We start from the raw sequence: 20,696 nt of genomic DNA on the forward strand, positions 1-20,696 counted from the left end.
AGCGGCGGCGCTAGGGTTTAGAGGAATCGGCGGCGCTAGGGTTTAGACGAATCGGACTTTCCAGACGACTTAATTAAGTCGTCCGATAAGTCGTCCAGCTGGGAAGACTTTCCAGACGCCTTATTATAAGTCGTCTAATAAGTCGTCCAGATGGAAGACTTTCCAGACGACTTAATTAAGTCGTCCGATAAGTCGTCCAGCTGGGAAGACTTTCCAGACGCCTTATTATAAGTCGTCTAATAAGTCGTCCAGATGGAAGACTTTCCAGACGACTTAATTAAGTCGTCCGATAAGTCGTCCAGCTGGGAAGACTTTCCAGACGCCTTATTATAAGTCGTCTAATAAGTCGTCCAGATGGAAGACTTTCCAGACGACTTAATTAAGTCGTCCGATAAGTCGTCCAGCTGGGAAGACTTTCCAGACGCCTTATTATAAGTCGTCTAATAAGTCGTCCAGATGGAAGACTTTCCAGACGACTTAATTAAGTCGTCCGATAAGTCGTCCAGCTGGGAAGACTTTCCAGACGCCTTATTATAAGTCGTCTAATAAGTCGTCCAGATGGAAGACTTTCCAGACGACTTAATTAAGTCGTCCGATAAGTCGTCCAGCTGGGAAGACTTTCCAGACGCCTTATTATAAGTCGTCTAATAAGTCGTCCAGATGGAAGACTTTCCAGACGACTTAATTAAGTCGTCCGATAAGTCGTCCAGCTGGGAAGACTTTCCAGACGCCTTATTATAAGTCGTCTAATAAGTCGTCCAGATGGAAGACTTTCCAGACGACTTAATTAAGTCGTCCGATAAGTCGTCCAGCTGGGAAGACTTTCCAGACGCCTTATTATAAGTCGTCTAATAAGTCGTCCAGATGGAAGACTTTCCAGACGACTTAATTAAGTCGTCCGATAAGTCGTCCAGCTGGGAAGACTTTCCAGACGCCTTATTATAAGTCGTCTAATAAGTCGTCCAGATGGAAGACTTTCCAGACGACTTAATTAAGTCGTCCGATAAGTCGTCCAGCTGGGAAGACTTTCCAGACGCCTTATTATAAGTCGTCTAATAAGTCGTCCAGATGGAAGACTTTCCAGACGACTTAATTAAGTCGTCCGATAAGTCGTCCAGCTGGGAAGACTTTCCAGACGCCTTATTATAAGTCGTCTAATAAGTCGTCCAGATGGAAGACTTTCCAGACGACTTAATTAAGTCGTCCGATAAGTCGTCCAGCTGGGAAGACTTTCCAGACGCCTTATTATAAGTCGTCTAATAAGTCGTCCAGATGGAAGACTTTCCAGACGACTTAATTAAGTCGTCCGATAAGTCGTCCAGCTGGGAAGACTTTCCAGACGCCTTATTATAAGTCGTCTAATAAGTCGTCCAGATGGAAGACTTTCCAGACGACTTAATTAAGTCGTCCGATAAGTCGTCCAGCTGGGAAGACTTTCCAGACGCCTTATTATAAGTCGTCTAATAAGTCGTCCAGATGGAAGACTTTCCAGACGACTTAATTAAGTCGTCCGATAAGTCGTCCAGCTGGGAAGACTTTCCAGACGCCTTATTATAAGTCGTCTAATAAGTCGTCCAGATGGAAGACTTTCCAGACGACTTATAATAAGTCGTCTGCGCAGTCTTTTGGATTGAAGTAAATACCTGACTCAAGATAGCAGCTTTCATTGATCTGCGGCCTCTGCTGCCCTCGTAAGCCAGTATCGGTGGAGACGGACTGTCTGCTCTGGGACCACCAATACTAGCACCCAATTCCGGCATAGCTGTGTACGTCTAGACCTGAAGAACTTGTATAAACCCATCCACGGTGTAACAGCCAGCAATTTCTTTGTTCCACAAAGAGTCCATCAGCACCTTAAACGCGACTCTCCCCCATGGATAATTCTCAAACCGTTCTAAATCCATCACTAGCCTTGCCAGAGTAGATCGTGTAGCGGTTGAAAACTTTCTCCCTTCAATGAATCCAGTGAAGATGGAGAGGTACGCGAGCCGCTTGCGATCTTCCCTGGACCAATCCCCGCATCTCTTCAGTGCTGCTATTATCTGATCAGTAGTTGGCCCAGCTTCCAGATGAACTCCCAGCATCCCCCAGAAAGAAACCATCTCTGGGGTAACGTCACATTTTGGTGTCTCAAGGTCCTCGATGTACTCGCAGTTTAGACCAGTGAGGTTTTCAAACTCTAACAGTGAAAACCTCAAAGGTTCTGGACCAACGAGAGACCACATCTCATACTTCTTCTTAATGTCCAGCTTGAAACTGAGCATGTAGTGAACCAGCCTTGAAGCCCAACCAAATCCCTGCTCCTTGAACTTGATGAAAACTCCCAAACTCGACTCCTTGAGCTCTTCAAATTCGTCATCAGTAAGAGCTTTCCTAAGAGCAGTATGCAACTTGCTGTTATCCGTATGATACGAAATGCTATTGTGGGCTTCTGGTTCTTCCCCTGATGTGTATAACCTACGGGGGAGTTCTGGAATATCCATCCTTTTTGTCTGCAAAATAATCAAAGACAACAATATAAGTCCAGACGACTTAGTAGACGACTTAAATTACTTACAAGTCTTCCAGTCGCAGAAGGAGTTGGAGTACTCGTCATTGCGGTTATAGATCTGAAAAAATAAACGTGAAACGGTGAGAATGAGTAAATTGATAGAGACAACGTTTTATGTTCATCTTTTCCTCGAGATTGATGACTTAGCGGCGTTAGGGTTTACAGAGAAACGGCGCTAAGGTTTACAGAGAAGAAGCGGCGGCGCTAGGGTTTAGAAGAAGCGGCGGCGCTAGTGTTTAGAACGTTGGTGACCACGGTGGCGAGGGCGACGGTTTGTTCGGATATAGTGGAAGCGGCGGCGCTAGGGTTTAGAGGAATCGGCGGCGCTAGGGTTTAGAGGAATCGGCGGCGCTAGGGTTTAGAGGAATCGGCGGCGCTAGGGTTTAGAGGAATCGGCGGCGCTAGGGTTTAGAGGAATCGGCGGCGCTAGGGTTTAGAGGAATCGGCGGCGCTAGGGTTTAGAGGAATCGGCGGCGCTAGGGTTTAGAGGAATCGGCGGCGCTAGGGTTTAGAGGAATCGGCGGCGCTAGGGTTTAGAGGAATCGGCGGCGCTAGGGTTTAGAGGAATCGGCGCGGCTAGGGTTAGAAGAAGCTGCGGCGACAACGGTGAGAATGAAGTGAGATAGATAGCCGATGTTGAGAACGATGGTTTGTTCGGAAATCGTGGGAATTCGAAATCGCCTTTGAGAGAGAACTGTTAGGGTTTCTGAATTTCGCGAAAAATGAAACAAAAAAATAAAAATCACCTTATATATTGGGTAAATAATCCGGTTAGCTTTAAAATTACATTGGTAAACTTTAAGGTTTGGTCCGGTTTAGACGACTTATTCTGGCTGATAATGTACAACAGACGACTTAATATTTAGTCGTCTGTTTTCAGACGACAAAATATTAAGTCGTCCTAGACCCTAAAATGAACCCCTAAACTAAAATGACTAGATTAACTAACTAACCACGTTATAAAATCTAATTATACTTAAATAGTGTTTACTATACACAGAAATGAACACGGATAAGTAATTTTAAAAATTTTCAAAAACGGTTTTAATGCTTTCCAAAATCTAACCCTAAGAACACATACAATACTACAACATATGTTGATGAAACATAAACTTAAGAATATCATGACTCACTACTTTCACTCATCTATGCTGAAAACAATTGAAATTTGTTATATCTTAATTTATACCTCCTAAGACATATGTTAATTACATAATTCCCATTTTTCACTTATCAAAATATTTTTTACAAAATTTTTAAATTATGTTTAAGACTAACTGTCCAGACGACTTAAAGTCGTCTGGACGACTTATTTGCAAGTCGTCTAAACAGACGACTTGCGAGGGGTAGAAACGTAAAAAAAATTCCGTTTTTTTGTTTGGTCACAAGGGGATAGTTGTAATTTCAATAGCCTTTTAGGTTACTTTTGCCTTTGACCCAAGTTGGGGTATTGTTTTGGGTTTGACTCCAAGTTTTGAGTCACATTTGGCAATTCTCCCAATTTTTATAGTCTTTTGCGCGGATCTTTTCCTAGTTGGATGGTAAAACTGATGGATCTAGCAATTAAGAAAAAATTAAAATTAAGAAAATAGAAAAGTGACAAGTATCCAAAAAGGAACTTTTAAGAAACTATAATGACATGTATCAAATTGAGATTTTTCTAAGAATTTAAACTTAATTGAGTAACTAAAATGTGTTAAAATATTAATTTTTTGTACTTTAGAACCCCACTTAAGATATTATACCAATAAGGATGCTCTTAGATAGCAGTGAAATCAGCCGTTTCAAGAGATGCACCTTTTTCTCTTAAATTCTAGTATCGTCTTCCCTATACCTTGTTCATAAATAAATTATCTCATGCCTGAAAACCAACTAAGATAACGATACCAAATTATTATTGTTTTACAAATCTGAAAGCATGAGTTTCTAGAGCTTCAATCCATGACCATGATAGACAAGAGTCTCACAAATAATTCCAAAGCTTAAAAGGCACATATTTTTTTAAAAGAAAAATTTCATAAAAATATCTCAACTAAATTGTGTTAAGCTTTTTAATACCCAAATTGTTTTTCTCATAATTTAATACCTCAACTAATTATTTTGCTTATTTTAGTACACAAGTTTTTAAAACAGTGTTCGTTTTAATACCCAATTTTGTTTTTTAATTTTAATCAAAAATATTAATAGTTTCAAACCAAATTTAAACTTCTAAAATCTAAGAAAAAACTTTTAAATTCTCACTTTTATTTTAAGTTATAGGAAAGAAAATAAATAAACTATGGAAAACATTTTAAATTTATAAAAATTAATTTTGATGGAAAATAAATAAATTTGTTTTCTATTTCCAAAAATAAACCAAATTTGACATTTAAAACTTAATTTTTTTTTTACACAAGTTAACATTATCCACAATTTAGTTACTTTTTTTTATAAGACTTCAAATAAAAATAGAATTTTTAAGATGTTTTGTGAATTTTAAAGGTTTTTAAATTTTCATTTGAAACTTATTGATATTTTGATAAAAATAAAAAAAGTTTGGGTATTAAAATAAACACAGTTCTAAAAGTTTGGATGTTAAAATGGGCCAAATAATTAGTTGAGGTAAAAAGTGGATAGGGAAAAAAAATGGATATTTTTAAGGAATTTTCCATTTTTTAAAGGCCAAAGCGCACGCTTAATTAAATTATGGAAAATTAATGAATTAAAGTTTCAAAATAAAAAATAAGAATTATATTGATAAACAGATTTCTATAAAATTATATTTTTAAGTATTTCTGATCGGAACGATGCAGATAAATAATACACATTACATATTTATGGAATAAAAGAAGGGAAACAATACATAGCTATATATAGTTTATGAAACAAAGTTTTAAGACCACACATATATATCACTTCTCCTCTTCCTCAAACGCAGAAACGGGAAAAGAACGTGACAAACCCGAGCGGCCAGCAAAGGTGATTTTCGAGGTATCTTGATCATCAATATAAATCTCAGTGATCGTAACCCAAATGAAAAGCTCTTTGCTCTTGATTCCTGTGAGACCACGCATCCTACGGTTCTCAACGAAAGCAGTGACCTCCGCATCATACGATACGTTTTTGCCGATGGCCTTAAACTGGTGCTGAACATTGTTGTTCATCTTGATCCATATATAACCGGTTGATTTGTTGTAACCGATCTCTGTCATGTTGTCTAGAGGGAGAAGTCCTTTTGGTAGATTCATGGACGATAACATCTCGTTTGCTTTTTGCTTGCACATTGATGCGCCATTAACGATCTCAGCTCCTTCTCTTTGGTTGGTTATGGTTTCTTGAGACGCCATTGGATTTGATTCTATGAGGTTTGTGATATGAGATTTGCGATTTGTGATATGTGACTTGAAAGATTGGTTAATGGTTTTTATAGGTAGAGAATATTTCTGGATGAAGTTACGGAATTTGCGGCCCGATATGCATTAGTGTCAAGCCTTATCGGATTAGACGACTGTTTTTTTACCAATCAGATTTTTAAAAACCGTTATCATTCTAAATTTGTAAGAGCCATTTTTTCTTATTGTTTCCCCCTCTTTTTTATTATTTTCTAAATCTTAACAAATGTGACTTTGAAAACAATAAGTTTCTATTTTCTATTCTTTTATTGAAATATCTTTTTGGACACCCATCACCTCCTATCTGGAGAACAGTGTGCCACCAACAATATCTCATAACACAATAGCCCATATACACGATTCCACTCACCATATGCCCAAATAAACTCCGAATAAAAAGCCCAGTAGCACCAATCCGTCCAAATATCATATACTCGTCAGTCTCACCTGAAATGGGAAGAGAGAGGGGTGAGTAACGGGGAAGTCACACAATGAGGTATGGGATACTAAACCCGAAGTCCATGGACCCGGACAAAGCACTCCGAATAAATATAATTTAATCCTAACACGTTGCAAACACGGTACCTAAAGTACCCAGAGATCAAACAAACTGCCCACTAACAGGCCAAAAACACCACCAAATATGTGCTCGGTAACACACGCCCGTAGACAATTTATCGACCTACACGCCTTGGCGCAACAGGTCGACTACGTTGTGCCGCGGCAAACACCACACCCAATGTACTGTCTCCAGCCGATACACCTATGGTCGGCTATCATCCAAATCACATCAATATACTATATATATATATTGTCAACTATAAATGAACAAACACCGTTGAACCATCTAACACCCTAGTTCCGGTTTAAGCAAAGAACCTAAAAACTAAACAAGCAATAATAGACTCGATTTCACACAGACGGAAACACATTAGAAATAAATTATACTTATTCGAGGTCCTAAGCCGTGTAAGAGAAGTTCGGGAAAAGACTCTCACCTTAGCCAAGATCGAGAACCGGAAGTAAATTGGAGAATAATACGAGATGACTTGATTATTAAATAACCCTAGGGGTTATACACCCGGTCTCGGCTTCTCACCTCATCACGTGATGAGTTAACAAAGATGCACATGACCAAACAAAAGAATATTAGTTAAAGGGTTTATGCAAGGTTACTTCTGGCACAAGAAACATATGAAATAAGAGCTTAACTCTTACGGCTTGGCTTTGCGGAGAGGAGGAGAAGTCTCCGACGGGTCATGACTCACGGCAGTGTAAAGGGATGATCGATGGTGGTGACAACAACTTCCTCTTCGGCGAGGAATGATGGCTCCGGTGGTGGTCAGATAACGAACGAGTGGTGGTAGTGGCTTCCTCCTTTGATTGCCATCGAAGTCAAAAGATTGAGAGATGGTGAGGAGAGGAGATAAGAACATCCACACAGGTGAAGATAAAGAGAACAAATGAATGATAGGAGATAAGGAGGAGAGAGCTCGGGAGATCAATTGAGAAGAGGTGATCGTAAGAGGAATACGGCTGCTGCTCTCTACACCCCTTTTTATTAGGTTATGGAAAGATGTGATATATAGACTATATAGGCTGGTTAAAAGAAATGATTTGGTTCAACGAATAAAGTTACAATAAATTACAAACCGAACTGGTTTTAAATAAGAACCCGGGTGAGGTTCGTTACAATTCTTCCCCACTTAAATGGAATTTGTCCTCGAATTCAAACTCTGATCCGGTTTCTTAACCCCATCCTCAAAATTATGGATAGTCTAACCTCATTTGCGACTCAGTCTTCTAAGTGTCCTTCTAGGACACATTTCTTTCTCATGGACTTTGCCATCTATGATACTACCCATAGATATTTTTTTTTCCGCGCGAGCTAAGCACAAGTCCTAAGCATGCCCTCTAGATTTAAACTTAGTGATACGGTCCATGATCGCCCATACATTATTCTTCATGAAACTTGACTTCCATAGTCCAATGAGAAACCCCATAATCACATATCCCATTACCAATATGAAAGAAGTAGATTGCGCAATTATTCGATAATATTTGATATTTTATTTTGATCATCTGACAAGTCTGACATGGTGGTACAATGTAGCTACATCCTTTTTCATACCAGACAATGATAATAAATTCTGCAACTCTCTGTACTTTTTTGGTGTCGGCCACTATGAAATTGTAGTAATCTTTTTCGAATCAATAGTAACTCTTGCTTTTGAAACCACGTGTCCTGAAAGTCTATTTTTCTGCCAAAAATTAGACTTACACAATTAGGAAACATTGATACTCTCCAAGCTTTCCTAACACAATCTATAAATGCTCAGCATGCTTCTCTCTACTCCGAGAATAAACCACGATGTAGTCGATGAATACAATCACGCACTTATCCAAGTGTTCACGAAAACGTCATTCATAAGTTTTTATGAATGCTAATAGTGCATTCGTCAAGCCAAAAGGTATCACTACACCTCATAATATATGTCTCCTATAAAAAAAAATTCACAATCCGTACGTGCTCCTCAGCTATAGCAATCTGATGATATCCTAACGCTTGGACGACCTTTGAGAACCATGAAGCTCCCTCCATCTAATCCAACAACTCATCAATACGATGGATACCATGTTCAAGTTTATGTAGTCGATACGAAGCCTGAAACTCCCATCTTCCTTCTTTACAAACAATAATGATCCTCCCCACGGTGAAGTACTCGGTCTGATAAACCCATGTCTGATGAATCTTCCATATGCTCTTTCAGCTCGATCACCTCTGTTGCCGCTAATTGGTGTAGAACTCGTGAAACTAGTACTGTTCTTGGTTCCAACTCGGTCGTAAGAATGTCTCATGTGTCTGGTGGTGGCCATTCCAAAGGCCACAAATACATCCTTATAATCTGCAATCACCAGAAGATCCTACAACTTATACTGTCCAACATTCTTAACCATTGAAATGATCGCCAAAAATCCCTCTGCTCCTTTATCCAATAACTCCTCAGCATGTAGCATGCATGCAATAAAAACTTCCATCTGCTCCAGCAATATCAGCTCTTGCCCTCAGGCAATCCAACACTATAATATATCGTGACAGCCAATCCATCCCAAGGATGACATCGTAAAAGCGTAGCTCCATCCCTGACGAGTCCCCAAACAAATCAGTCCTCCGAGCATAGCTGGTACACTGCGATTAATATAAATAGCTCTCATGTCTCATGCCAGCTGTTTGAACTGACACATCTCTGAAACAATCAACAATGCCAAAAACTAACAACAACACCAAGCGTAGCTCCAATATCAATATACCGCAAGCTGCCACACTCCCAATCCAAAAGCGATCCCCATGAGTTTACAAACTGAACATACCTCCAAAATAGTCAACATACTCGTACACAAAAACAACACATGCCAACCAATGGCTCATACGTCACACCACATAATCTCCAGTAACAAAAACTCGTGGAACGATTGCTTGAAGTAGGCTGAAAGCAGAAACGTCACATATCCACTCTTGGTTGATCTCGGAATCATGACCGAAGAAACAAATAATTCCTGGGAAAACTGACAAACTGAGACATCACCCATCTGCTGCTGAACATCTAGCTAGAACCCTGTTAGTCGAAGAATCAATGACAATGATTTTACTCATCGTCATATAAAGAGACAATTGAGTTAGTAATTACTGGACAGAATGGTGCTAAAAGAACTTCGCAAACATTTTTTTTTTATTATATATATATAGAAAAATTATTTTATACTCTTTTTTTTTTAAACTTAGAAAACCGAATCCCCTAATCGCCTAATCGCCACCTCGGGTCGAGGCCGGGACGGAACCTCGCTCTGATACCAAATTGTGACACCCGTCACCTCCTATCTGGAGAACAGCGTGCCACCAACAATATCTCATAACACAATAGTCCATATACACGACTCCACTCACCGTATGCCCAAATAAAAATCCGAATAAAAAGCCCAGTAGCACCAATCCGTCCAAATATCATATACTCGTCAGTCTCACCTGAAATGGGAAGAGAGAGGGGTGAGTAACGGGGAAGTCACACAATGAGGTATGGGATACTAAACCCGAAGTCCATGGACCCGGACAGAGCACTCCGAATAAATATAATTTAATCCTAACACGTTGCAAACACGGTACCTAAAGTACCCAGAGATCAAACAAACTGCCCACTAACAGGCCAAAAACACCACCGAATATGTGCTCGGTAACACACGCCCGTAGACGATTTAACGACCTACACGCCTTGGCACAACAGGTCGACTACGCTGTGCCGCGGCAAACACCACACTCGCGGCAAACACCACACCCAATGTAGTGTCTCCAGCCAATACACCCATGGTCGGCTATCATCCAAATCACATCAATATACTATATATATATATATATATATAATATATATATATTGTCAATTATAAATGAACAAACATCGTTGAACCATCTAACACCCTAGTTCCGGTTTAAGCAAAAAACCTAAAAACTAAACAAACAATGACAGACTCGATTTTACACAGACGGAACACATTAGAAATAAATTATATTTATTCGAGGTCCTAAGTCGTGTAATAGAAGTTCGGGAAAAGACCCTCACCTTAGCCAAGATCGAGAACCGGAAGTAAATTGGAGAATAATACGAGATGACTTGATTATTAAATAACCCTAGGGGTTATACACCCGGTCTCGGCTTCTCACCTCATCACGTGATGAGTTAACAAAGATGCACATGACCAAACAAAAGAATATTAGTTAAAGGGTTTATGCAAGGTTACTTCTGGCACAAGAAACATATGAAATAAGAGCTTAACTCTTACGGCTTGGCTTTGCGGAGAGGAGGAGAAGTCTCCGACGGGTCATGACTCACGGCAGTGTAAAGGGATGATCGATGGTGGTGACAACGACTTCCTTTTCGGCGAGGAATGATGGCTCCGGTGGTGGTCAGATAACGAACGAGTGGTGGTAGTGGCTTCCTCCTTTGATTGCCATCGAAGTCAAGAGATTGAGAGATGGTGAGGAGAGGAGATAAGAACATCCACACAGGTGAAGATAAAGAGAACAAATGAATGATAGGAGATAAGGAGGAGAGAGCTCGGGAGATCAATTGAGAAGAGGTGATCGTAAGAGGAATACGGCTGCTGCTCTCTACACCCCTTTTTATTAGGTTATGGAAAGATGTGATATATAGACTATATAGGCTGGTTAAAAGAAATGATTTGGTTCAACGAATAAAGTTACAATAAATTACAAACCGAACTGGTTTTAAATAAGAACCCGGGTCAGGGTCGTTACACTTTTTCTTCTTTTTCATATCTTTGTTATTTATGTAATGTTATGTTTTAATAAAGCACTAGTGCTTGACACACACACTCATGCGAGTATTTATTTTTATTTTTTATAAATAAATATTTCAACATCTGCACTTTATTTTAATTAATATTTAAAATAATTATGTACACTAATATTTAAACATTTGGTATTACAAAATGTATATTATACAAGTGAACTTGATGTTGCTAAAAACCTAGCTTAGAAAAATATCCACCTCAGCTTAGCAAAAAAAATAAAATGATATTTTTTATTTGATGTAACTTAATCAACTGATATTTTTATTTTATTACAATAGAGAATATTTGGTGGTACAATTTACTAGTGATTATGATATATATAGTTATTATTACTTTAGTGACACATAATTATTAATGTAAATTAAGGATAATTTTAAATTTTATTTCAGTTTTGATAGGATAGATATATAATTTATATTATGGCATTTTAAAACAGAAACGTTTTATTTTTACATTGAATAATTATATTTTGTTTTTTGATCTTTCAATTTTACCACGAACATTGGTATCATAAAAAAATCCTACATTTATAAATAATCAGACTTATATTTATGTGAAAATAATTGAGATAAATATTTAATACTAAGAATCTTCAGATACTATAGATTTTTGAAATTTGAAAAGGTATATTATTATTTTCGGTTATGTAGGCGAGTGAATTGGACGATTATATTGATAAATCTCGTATACACTAAATTAAAGTTAGATTGATTAGTTATAGAATATAATATGTTGGTAACCTAGATTTTATCAAGTAAATTGGACCCAGAAAAAAGAAAAGATTATAATTTACTGAATTATTGTTACATATTTTTTAATAAATAGGGAATATTATTTATTAATAATTGATAATCTAGAACTTAGAAATTAAGTTGGACACAAATAATATTATTTATTGGTAATTTAGATTTTTAAAAGTTTTTGTTTAATAAAAAAGATTACAATTTGCAATTTAGGTAATAATCAATTTAAGAAAATGCATTAATAAAAATAAAAAAGATAAGGATCATGTTCATTTAATTACTTCAGTGACATAGAGTTGTAAATAAATTATAAATCTAACGGATATTTCTTATTTGTACTTCTATTTTAATAATATAGATATAAATGATAGGCAATATAAATAGTGTTGTTGATAAATGATTTGATTTCCAAATCTTTTGGTTTCCAAATCTTTTGGTTAAATGATATGTATTTCCTGTAGAGAAAATAAGGATATTAAATTGCAATAAATAGTAGTTGTTATTTTCAAAGATATTTTTGATTATATTTTGAAATTTTAAATTAAATCATCTGCAAAGGAAGATATGACTATGAAACAATAGATTATGGTATACAGAGGGTCATTAAATAATATTAACATTGATTGCAAGTAATATCATGTATATTTTTTAAGATTTTATAAATTGTAGTTTCAAATGTTAGCTTGCTTGATCGGCAAAAATTAGTTGTTAATCTATCTATATATATAAAAGAGGGTTTGAATCCCTCACATGAAGCCACATGGGATGACAGCTTGAAAAGTCGTTTCACAACGTGCTGACACGTGTCCCATGAAGCCAAAACGCAGCGATTCATTAAGCATCTGTTCTTATGGGCTTCGTTTGATATGGTGTAATTGGTCTGTTTGATTGGTAATAGTCTGGGCCCGACTTGAAAGAGAACACTCTAACCCTAATACTCTGCATCGACTAAACAGAGTTCGTCTCTTCTCATGTGCGGCGGCGTTCCGGTGACCTGAAACGGTGTGATTAAATGTCTTCCTCATAAATCTCATTTACTGGCTCCATCACAATCTGTATTCAAAGCTTTCTTTCGATCTTAAAGACGGTGCCAGAATCTGTATAAATAGAGGTTGGATTCCTCCCCTTGAACCCATCTCTTCTTCCTATCTCATACATCTCATACTGCAAATCCGGCAAATGCTCCTCCATCGTGGAGGCCCGGCTTATGAGATTCTGGGAAGCAAGAAACGTGAAACGTCAGGGTGATCTGGTGGATGTCAATGTGAGTATATTTTCCTTTTTTTTTAAGGGTTTGTGTTTGAACAAGAATTCCGGTGAGCTTTTGTGTTTAGTTAGAATTTTTTTTTATTAGAGAGAACCTCTTTTAAAACAGAACCTCTTACTGATTGTTGAATAATCGGGATTCCGGCTAACTTCTTCTTGATTGTTCATTTTTATTTTAGTTTCTCCACAAATTTCAAATTCTTTGTTTATACAAGATTCCTACGAACCTCTTTATGCTTTGTTAGATTTTAAATTTTGGTTTTAATTTTAGAAACAAAACCTCTTATTGATTGTTGAGTTTGCGAAATACTGTCGAACCCCTTCGTGTTTGTTTGTTTCGATATTTAAGTTTACATGATTTTTATTCTGGTGACTCTTCATGTTTTAGTTTTTTTTCCAGAAATTTACAGTTATTTGTCTAACAGTAATCTGGAGAACCTCTTTATGTTTTGTTAGAATTAATTTTGGTTATATATCTTTAAATATAAAACCTCTTACTTATTGTTGAATTTGCGAAATACTTACATACCCCTTCGTGTTTGTTTTATAATCAAAATCTCATACCGAATATCTAATTTTCGATATATCCAATTGTGAGTAGGCAACAATAATGCAAGCAACCATCAATTCTAGCCGGCTTCCAAGATTTCGTTCAAGACTCACCGCCGGTTTCGATGTGCTCAGAGCTTCAGACTCTCGGACTCTCCTTTGATGATCCGTTTCAATGACTTAACTTCCTTTGATGAGATAACAGAACCAGTTTCTACATTGCCTGAAGAGGGATTCCGGTTCTGCAATCAAACAGAGTCGGTTGGATTGGCTAACACAAACACACAGCTACCAGGTAACAAAAATAAAATGGATGTCATTTGATTATTTTGTTTCATGGATTATTCACTTTCTCAGTTCAACACTGCTGAAGGCGCGTTCGGGTGTTTTGATGGTGTGATGACTAAGCTGCATAACCTCAGAGTTGCTGAAGCCGGTCAGATGTTGGTAAGAAACTCGTGGGTCTTATATCTTTATATTTGTAAACACATATATCTAATATGCATGTCGGTTTAACTCTGGCAAACAGGCTGCGGAAGGAGTGAATCCTGAGGATGTTACAATGCCTCCGTTTATCACGGACATGGAAGGAAAGACATTAACACTTATAACTTCACTGCACACCATCAGACATTCAAAATCACACACATCCTCACTGAACATGAGCGTGTTCCAGTACCTGACTATGTCGTTGATGTAAGAATGATTTGAGAACATCTGATTATCCGTCTACATATATTTGTATGTGTGATTTTCCGATTGGATCAGGGAGGAAACAATGGTGATGATGCTGATATGCCGGACGGTAACAAATTTCCTTACCAGGTTGAAACTGGAGAACGCAGTAGTGATGGAGATAAGAATGTTAAGGAAAACCTTACTGCTGCTGCGCCGAAGAAGAGGACCCACAGGCCCACTTATGCGACCAAGAAAGCAAATTGTGATACAATGCAAGTAGATTATCTTTATTTAAATTTCATATATGAAATTTAAATAAAGATAATCTACTTGCATTGTATCACAATTTTAATTATCTTTGTTTCGGCATCAACCTGTTTCGGGTACCAGATGTTTGTTTTAGTCGGTTTAAGATAAGTCGCTCTCTCTCGAACTACCATGTAACCTTCTGAACTTATATTAATAATAGTAGATATATGTATCAGAAATTTAAAATATTTTTAAACATGTATAAGAAATTTAAAATATTTTGTATTCTTTTCCTTTTCATTTGGATAAAAGTGTTAATAAAATGTCTGTATACTAAAATAATCGATTTTAGATTGTTATGTAGAAAACAAATTGTAAATTGATTCATTTTCACATGATCTAAAACAATAAAAATGTATAAAAAGTACCAACACATTCAAAACAAATATGTAAGAACGAAAAATAATTCATAATTTATGTATTGAATTTCAACTGTAGTGACAAGTACTTTTACATACTTTTATAATAAAAATATAAAATAATTTCATTAATAAAAATTTTAAATCTTTTTATTAATTTATCAAACCTTTGATTTCTAATAAAAACAACAGAAACAATAGTAAAAATTAAAATTGTTTAAAATTTAGAGTACACTGCATATTTTTAGCGTACATGAAAATACAATATATGTTTTAATTGATCTTTACTTGCTTAATAAAGATTAATATATCATTTGTTTTTCTGATACTATTTATGTGATATAATATGTTTTTTTTTGTAGTGTATCATACATCTTTTGCAAATGCAAACCTAAAATATAAATCATAAAATCATACAAAAAATAATAATTTAGATCACAAATCACAAGTAAAGTATATCCCGCCCTACGGGCGGGCCGAACCTAGTACTAATAATAGTTGTGTTATACTCATTGTCAAACTATGAAGGAAGTCTTTGTATTGCAATTGTTAACCAAAAACTAATAAATACATATGAACATTTAACTTGTGATGTATACTGAGATTTGTTTGTTCAAATCGAATGCAATCAACCAATTAGTTGCTCTGTTTCTGTGTTGCAGGAGTAAAAAATGAGAGATAAAGCAATGAAGTTACTATAAAAAGAGAGTCTAAATAATGGAGATGTCGAGTTGATTTTGTAAAGCATTTCTATAGTTCAAAATTAATTTCGTATAAATCAACTAATAATCCATTAAAGACAAATTAAACGATCCATAAATATAGCTTGAGTTAATACATCATTGGCTTGGGAGTGTAAATATATTGGAAAACTAAGGGATAATCTAATTTTGTACTCCATTTTTAATAGTTTAGATTTAAAAATAATATTCATAGTTTATACAATTTTATTATTATTTATATTTAGAAATATTTAAAATAAAAATTACATTTTTGAGTAACAAACAAAATATTTACGGTTAAAAGTTAAAAATGACAATTTAAATGGCAAAAAAATCGTCTTCTTGTTTTGGATAGAAAACAGCTACAATCTTTACCCGTCGAAATTTAGAAGACGAATGGAACAAAGCAGGGAAGCGAAGGTACGTACAATAGGAATAAGAGAAAATCAGATTCGTACCGTAGGTTTAAGCTACATGCTCGCTTAATTTCTGCGTAGGTTAAGCTACATGCTCATTTTTTGTTAATTTCTGATCTCGTCGAATAATTATTCTTACTAAATTAAGACGGTTATATTATACGAGGAGTTTCAATAATAGACTTTTGATTTTGCAATGTTGTTTCCTTTTACAGAATTGTATGCAATGCTGGCATGTGGTCGGTGAGGGTCAGTTACCAAAATCTAATAACACAAACTGATTTGTAACATAAGTATTGTTATAAACCTGATGGATGCTCATAACCGGCCCGGTCTATAACCAGCTCAATACCAAGAGAGAGATGGTCCAACCCTAAAGAGAGAGAGGCGGCCGCATGAAGAGGAGAGAGAAGCGGCTTAGGCTTTAGAGAAAAGGAAACTATATTTCCTTTTCCTTGTATTTGTACACTTTCCATATTTATGTCTTTCCTTTTATTTTTTTTGTAACTCCCATATATATAAGGGCACCTTATGATTGAGTAATAATACACACAACTTACAGATTCCTAAACCTTAAGTTCATAACACGTTATCAGCATGATACCCTCTAACACTCTGAGCCTAAAACCAAATCAACAAAACCCTAAAACCCTAAAACGAAAAGGAATCTGCCTCAGAACTTCAAAGAGGTCGTTCTTCCAAACCGTGAGGACCCAGAAAACGATCAAGATATCAAATTGAAGCCCTTGCCGAGACGAATCAGTCCATGCCAACCGCTTGTCGATCTGACCACCGACGCGCCCTCACGCACAGATACAGTGCGCGCCGATTTGCTTTAAACCCCTAATCCGAACCCGATGATACCGACGAACCCTAATCCGTTCACGACTCCGTTCCAGCTCGTGTCCACCTGATTAGCTCCAGCCCCAAGGCATTCCTGATCCTAGACAAACTCAGATCCATCCTGCATCAAGGACAGCTCGCGTTCCAGACTGCAAGCGCCTCGTTCGCATCAGAGCCGCTCGCGATCCCGACTGCAACAGCTCCCGTTCGACGATCAGCTGCTCGCGTCTCCAACCTCAATCTGTTCGCGTCCAGGCCAGCTCGTGTTCAGCTCATGTCCAGCTCGCATTCCTGCCCAGCTCGAGGTTCATTCTCTTGGTGGTCTGGTTTCAACAATCTACTAAAACTAAAGGTAAATTCGAATACTAAGAACATGAAAATCAAATTTGGATTGCTTGTAAAGAATGAAACCATAAAACCCAATCTCTAAAGATAAAAGTCATAGGATAATTGATCAATCCCTAATGAGTAAATCGAAGCTCTATAAGTTCGATCCCCAAACCCTAAAATCGAGATTGATTCATTGATCAATTAAAATCAAAGCCTTAAAGGTTTTGAATCTCAAATCAAATCTATTTGATCTAAGATCAAATTTTCGAAAATACCTAACCCTAATTCGAAAAACTGATTAATTAAAACTGATTGAATGTTGATTGAGATTGAATTGATCATCCTGAAATTGTAATTGCTTGTTAATCAAATCGAAACCCTAAAATCCTAATTTTGAAAACCGATTTTGATTGTTTGAATTGAATATTAATTGATTGATTTGATCACCTAGAACTATTGCTAAGATTGTTTAAATTTGAATATGAATGAATTAAGATTGTTTAGATTGTTTAAACTGAAACCCTAATAACCTAGTCTAGATTATTTTGAAATCGAATCCGAATTGTGGCAGTGTGGCCTTGCTGCATTCTAGGTTAATAGTTCTTGATCATACCTTGTGGTCGTGTGGCGTTGTTGCATTCATACCCTAATTTGATCACAATTGATTGATTGCAAATTGCACTTAGAGCTTTTCTAGGAATGTTATTGAATCAAATCAAGTAGCCGTGTGGCTTGATCTTTTGTTTGGCCGAGAGGTTTGTTTGTATTTATTGCATCATATAGAAACAATGTATGTTAGGATTGTAATTACATGACAAACTAAATGCATAAGATTGAATCGATTGCATTCATGGCTGTGCGGCATGCTTATTGGCCGAGAGACATAGATCTTGGCCGTGAGGCATTGATTGATTGTTTAAACCTAAAACCCTATCCGTTTAAAACCTATTCCTAAAGACCTAAAGATATTAATCTATGATTTCAGATGTCGAAAATCAACAACCTGGATTTCCCTGTCCTAAATCTCTCTGGAGATAATTACCTTCAATGGGCGCTTGATGCTAAGATCATCCTGAAATCCAAGGGTCTCGGTGAATGTATCACCGACAACAATAATGATAATGAGAAAGATCGTTACAGAGCCATCTTGATCATTCGTCATCATCTAGCTGAGAGTCTGAAGGATCAGTATCTAACCATTGAGAATCCACTAGATCTTTGGAACAAATTGAAATCGAGATATGATCACCAGAGAATGGTGATCTTACCAAAGCTCGGTTTGATTGGACGAATCTCAGAATCCAAGACTATAAGTATGTGGACGAGTATAACTCTGCACTGTTTAAGATTGTTTCTAAAATGAAACTATGTGGTGAAAGTATTACGGAACAGGATATGCTTGAGAAAACTTTTTCCACTTTCCATGCAAGCAATGTGCTGTTACAACAACAGTACCGTGAGAAAGGTTTTAAGACCTATGCTAATCTTATTTCTTGTCTCTTGCTCGCTGAGCAGAACAATGACTTATTGATGAGAAACAATCAGATAAGACTTCTTGGATCAGCTCCACTACCTGAAGCACACACGACAGAGGACAATAAAGAGTCCAACCACGTCCAAGGAAACGACCAGTATGGCCGTAGTCGAGACAAGTCGAACGGACGTGGACGCGGTCGAAGATCTTTTGGCCGCGAGCGAAGAAATGGTCGAGACCATGGCTCATTTGGACGAGGTCATGGTCGCGGCCATGGATCTTCATTAAACCCCAACACTCGACCAAACCAGACGAATCCGTGTGTCATAGGTGTGGTATGAGCAATCATTGGGCTAAGACTTGTAGGACTCCCAAGCATCTTGTTGACCTCTATCAAGAGAGTCTGAAAGGGAAGAATCCTGAAGCCCATATGACTTACCAAGATGATGAAAATGACTTCAATCATGAGAAGGACGATCTTATGGATTATGAAACTTCAGATTGTCTAAAAAACTGAAGATTAATTTCGAAATTTGTAATCTAAATTTATGTGTTCTTTGTTTTGGTGTTTTTCATTTCTATGTTTTCATTTCTTCGAACTTGTTTTATTAAAACTTAATAAAAGTAATGAATGATTTTATTAAAAAACGCCAATATGAGTTTATAAATTGCAGGTATGGTACACATTAAGGTCTATGGCCAGATATGTATAAGGGCAAGCATTTAGATGCTTTATATTCACCCAGAGAAACCCATTGAGATTATGAAATATAGAGATATAAGAATGGTTTCCACAATGATACAATGGGCAAAAGGAAACAACAGTTCCTTCAGAGTTATGAAAATCGTCCAATGCCATATTAAGTCCTAAAGACTATACCTGCATTCCCTATTGATTTAGACTATGCCAAAATCAGTATGATAGAGGCAAAAGTCATGGTAACCAGAATGGTTTACCCACGAAATTATACACTTTATGGGATGACCGGATTGGCCATCCTGGTCCAAAACGTGATGCGAAATTGACATTGGAAAAGACACGAAGAGTTATCCCATAGAATCTCACGTGTGTAGCATGAACAAAAGGGAAACTCATTAGGCCATGATGTACCAGAGCACTTAAAGATTATAGTATGTCCATGAGGGGGCAGTGAGGACAAATCCGCACATGTCCATACTATATATAGCTTGGCTGAATCCTTTTATAAATCTGTATTGGCCATTACCCATAGGTCCAAACTCTCAGTCCAAGGCTTGGGGACACACGAATTTACATGCACCTTAACTAATAAGCATCAGACCATTTAAGTGAGAATAGATATTCTCATCTCAAATTTATTACGGGTCATGAGCCAGATATATACCATCTTGAGATATTTGGATAAGCCACCACAAATATATGTGCCGTCTAAGATGGAACCTTAGAAGAGGATGAGGATGGGGATATATGTTGTATATGAATCTCCCACAAATAATGAAGTACCTTGAGCCAAATATGGGTGATCTATTTAGTGGCCAAGAACAAGGATTGCAAGTTTAATGAATCCGACTATCCAACATTAGGGGGAGAAAATAATAAGTTGGTAAGAGAAACAGAATGGCATCGACCATCATAGTCTAGGCAAGATCCTCAGACTAAAGAATGTAAAATAGACGTCCAAAGATTATACATTTACAAAGCTAGCTAATCAAATGCCAGACACATTTGCTGACCCGAAAAA

General features: G+C 36.9%; 1 protein-coding gene across 1 annotated transcript; it reads right to left on the bottom strand.

Annotated features, from left to right (window-relative positions):
• Positions 1 to 5,344: 5,344 nt before the first annotated feature.
• Positions 5,345 to 6,007, bottom strand: LOC106305104. The gene has a single exon (XM_013741479.1). The coding sequence runs from the start codon at positions 5,875 to 5,877 to the stop codon at positions 5,443 to 5,445; it is 435 nt and encodes a 144-aa protein (XP_013596933.1). The 5' UTR covers positions 5,878 to 6,007; the 3' UTR covers positions 5,345 to 5,442.
• Positions 6,008 to 20,696: the final 14,689 nt, after the last annotated feature.

The sequence above is a fragment of the Brassica oleracea genome, chromosome C7 (assembly GCF_000695525.1).
Source record: "Brassica oleracea var. oleracea cultivar TO1000 chromosome C7, BOL, whole genome shotgun sequence".
Lineage (NCBI taxonomy): Eukaryota > Viridiplantae > Streptophyta > Magnoliopsida > Brassicales > Brassicaceae > Brassica > Brassica oleracea.